The 3,755-nt window shown below is 68.4% G+C and overlaps 1 protein-coding gene across 1 annotated transcript in view; it reads right to left on the minus strand.

Annotated features, from left to right (window-relative positions):
- Nucleotides 1-3,121, minus strand: part of PPP1R9B (protein phosphatase 1 regulatory subunit 9B) — a 16,027-nt gene extending 12,906 nt beyond the window's left edge. Inside the window, exon 1 of the mRNA XM_006748845.3 lies at nt 1,235-3,121. Coding sequence (XP_006748908.1) covers nt 1,235-2,611 — 1,377 coding nt within the window. The 5' untranslated portion in view covers nt 2,612-3,121. The remainder of the gene's footprint in view (nt 1-1,234) is intronic.
- Nucleotides 3,122-3,755: the final 634 nt, after the last annotated feature.

The raw sequence follows: 3,755 nt of genomic DNA on the forward strand, positions 1-3,755 counted from the left end.
GCAGACAGACGAGGGCTTGGCTGGGGAGAGGTAAAGGCAGGGTCCAGGCCTAGGAGAGTCTGGGGCCTGGACACCCTCCTGCAGCGGACCCGGTGCTGGGCACAGCTGAGCCTGGGGCACTGAGAAAGGGCCATCTAGGCTGGATGCGCCAGCCAAGATTGGAGGGTGGCAGGAAGCAGGGGTGACCTAGGGCTCCTAATTCTTCCCGGGAATGTCCCCACCACCCACATTGGCACTGTTCTGAGGATCTCAGGGCGCTGGCACAAGCCACGGACCAATCGCCAAGAGTGGTGGTGGGGATGGGGGAAGAGACCCCCAAGGGGGCAGCTCCCATCCGTCTTTCAGGGCACCCAGAGAATGTGGCAAGAGCGCTTGGAGCTTGCCAAGGCCATGGGAGTGTGCCCTACTGAGCAGCCAAGAGCAAAGGCATGTGGTAGCTGCCAGGCATCCTGGGGGCTTTCCCGGCCCCACCCCTCTGTTCTGTGCCCTGCCCAAGGCCCAGCCCCCTCATGGGCCAGGCCAGGCGCCTGCTGCCTGTGGAACCGAACACCTCCACCTCCCCAGCTGGCCCGGCACAGACCCCAGGGAACAGGGCCCCAGCACCAGGCCTCTCCCCCACCGCCAGTCACATGGCCCCAGCTCAGCTCACCCTCAAAGACCTGCTTCCCTCTTTCACTTCTGCAAACTTGGGGTGGGGGCTACAGACAGGATGGAGGAGGGTTACGGTCCCCTACACCTTCGTTTTAGGAAGTTCTTGGCTCCTCCCTCCTCTACAGGGGGAACGCAGGGGGTGTTTCTAAGCTCCCCCACTCCCCCCCCCCCCCCGGAGTGGAGTAAGGACCAATGTGGGGAGGGTCTCCTGAGGACACACACACAGACACACACCTTCCCCCCACCCAAGCCCCAGCCTCAAGCAGCCTCTGGAGGAAGAGAGCCTGGGAGAGAGGAAGGGGAAGCAGGTGTCCGGGATGCGGGTGCGGCGGAGCCAGGGCGAGGCAGCAGGCAGAGGAACCTGAGGGCAGGTCGGGGCAGGCCGCCCTCGTCTGGGGCCTGAAAATCGTCCCCCTCTGACAAACAGCTGGAACTCCCCCACGCCCCCCTCAGGGTGGTAACTTCTGGGAAGGGGGCTGGGTGGCAGGGGCTGACTCAGCCTGCCAAACCCGGCTGGCAAGGCGGGGGCGACGGCGTGCACGTGGCAGGGGCGGCGCGGGGGCGGGGAGGGGGGCTCACTTACTTGGATGGGCGCCGTGCTGAAATGGATCTTCCGGCTCGGGGCCGGGTCCTCTTCCTCCGAGAGCCCCGGAATCTCCACGCACCCCGACTCGGGCTCGTAGGGGGGCTCCCCATCCTCCTCGTCTTCTTCGTCGTCCTCCTCCAGGGCACTTCCCCCAGAGTCCTCCCCCAGCCCACTGTAGGCGCTCACGTCCACCAAGTCTGCCTCCGAAAAGTCCTCCTTCTTGGACTCATCCGCCTCCTCCGGGGCCACGTCCGGGGCCCGGCCGTTGCCTACCCCTCTTTCAGGCGCCGCCACGGTCGCCGTGGCCTCCTCGGGGGCCGCCTGGGCCTTCTGCTCCTCCGGCGCGGGGCTGGCAGTGGTTGCCAAGGTGCTGCCATTCTCCAGGGCCGCGTGGACCGTCACCTCCGCCTGAATCACCTCCCCGGGCGCCGCCTCGGCCTCAGACTCCCCGCTTTCCTCCACCTCCACCGGCTTGATCTTGCGCACCTCCCGGGGCTTGGGGGGCGGCCGGGCAGGGGCCACTCGGTGCTGCGGAGGCTGCTGCCCTCCGGGGCCGCGTTCCTTCTCGGCGGGCGCATCCCCCGACGGGGCGGGCGGCGGCGGCGGCGGCGGCTGGAACACCCGGGACCGCTTACTGACCAGCTTCGAGTTGACCTGGGGAGCCCCGGCGGCCGCGGCCCTGGGCAGTCCCGGCCCACGGTGGAGGCCGGTCCTCGAGTCGGCCTTCTCGAAGACGGCGCTGAGCTGGCTGACCGTCGGCGACACGGCGTCGGCGTCCAGCTTGTCCAGCGCCTCGGTGCTGCCGTTGAAGCGCACCACGACGTCCAGCTTCCGGTCCTGCAGGCCGGCGCGCTCCTGCCTCAGCAGCCGCCGCGCCGCGGCCTCCTTGTCGCCGCCCGCGGCCGCCGGGACGCTCCGTTCGAACAGCTTCCGCGTCTCCTGCAGCCGGGACGGCGGGTGCGGCGGCGGCGCGGGCTGCGCCGAGGGCGCGGGCTTGGAGTCGAAGCGGCTCACGCGCTCCGACACGCTGGTGCCCAGCTTGAGCAGGGCGCTGTGGTCCACGTTCTCGTTCAGGCTGCTGGCCCGCGGCAGCGACAGGCGCACGCCGCGCTCGGGCGCCCGCGGGGCCTCGGTGGGGCCCGCGCCTCCGCCCGCCTCGCCCGGCGGCCCCGCCGTCGTGCCCATCTGCAGGAACATACTTTTGATGCGGTGGACGTTGGAGCCATATTTCTTGTGGTGGGCCGCCTTGGGCGCCTCGTCGGGCCCGGGCGCGTCGGGCGGCTTCAGCGCCTGGATGCCCGCCTCGTAGGCGCTGCGGTGCGGGGAGGCGCTCCGGAGGGGACCCCCGGGCCCCCGCGGCTCAGTCTTCATCATGGTGGGGGGAGACGGGGGCGCATCCCCTCGCTTCCCGCTCCCCCGCTCTAACAGGCGGCTGGCCAAGTCGGGACCACCGCCCCCTCCCCCCGAGAAAAGAAACCCCGGAAGGCCTTTTTTAGGCTCCCCCCAAACCAAGCTGCCAAAAACAGTTAACCCCGCTTAAAAAAGGGGGGGGGGGAATCTCCGAGCGCCCTGTGTGGGTCGCCTCCCCCAATCCAGCTGCCACAGACAGCCAGCCCCTCTTTCAGAGCCCGAGCGGCCTGCTACGGTCGCCCCCACCCAAATTAGAAAAGCGGCGGCGGCCGGGGCCGGTGGGACCGCGCGCCCTGCCCGCGAAGCAGCGGCGGAGGCGCCGGCTCACATCGTCCGAGGCGGTGTCAGCAGGGCTGGCAGCCCGGGCGTCCCCCACCCCGGCCGGGGGCCTCGGCTCTCGGGGGGCCCGGCACCCCGGCGCCCATGGCTGCTCCGCCGGCCCGGGCCGCTCCACCGCCGCGCCACCCTCCCTCCCTCCCTCCCCCCCGCGCCCCGAGCCTCGGTCTTTCTCTGGCTCTGCCCGAGCGGCGGCTGCCCGAGACCGAGCGGCTGCCCTTCTCGCCGCCGCCGCTGGGGGACTGGCACCTCTGGGTCCTAAAGGGATCGGATTTCCGGGGCCGGAGTCTGTGAGCCCTCCCCTTCCCCTCCTCCCGAATGTATCCCCTCCCCTGCCCGTCCCTCTCGACTGCCTGACGCTGACCCCTCCGGTCCTGGCCTGTCGTCTTCAGCCCTTCCATCCCAACCTCTGACTGCGGCTTATCACAACCCACAAAAGCACAGCCCCACCAAATACTGGGGGAGGCAATCCAGCCCCAGTGGTCTCAGTGTGGGCCCCTCTCCTCCCCAAATGGGAAGGGAGATTAGTGGGGCGGGGCAAAGGATCGTTGCCTTCAAGGCCCTTGGAGTTCCCTATTGTGGTTCAAGACCATCAGCCTCAAAGTCGCTGGGCACTTTAAAATTTTTTAAATTCAGATTTCTGGGCCCTCCTCCAAACTTTGGGAAGCAGAATCTCAGAGGCCGGCCCAGGAATCTGCATTTTAACGATTTCTCAGGGAGAACCTTTTGCAATCTTCTAAGGTGTGAAAGTTTAGCCCAGGGTTTCTGGCCT

This window comes from Leptonychotes weddellii, chromosome 15 (assembly GCF_054177405.1).
Source record: "Leptonychotes weddellii isolate Sample4059 chromosome 15, ASM5417740v2, whole genome shotgun sequence".
NCBI lineage: Eukaryota > Metazoa > Chordata > Mammalia > Carnivora > Phocidae > Leptonychotes > Leptonychotes weddellii.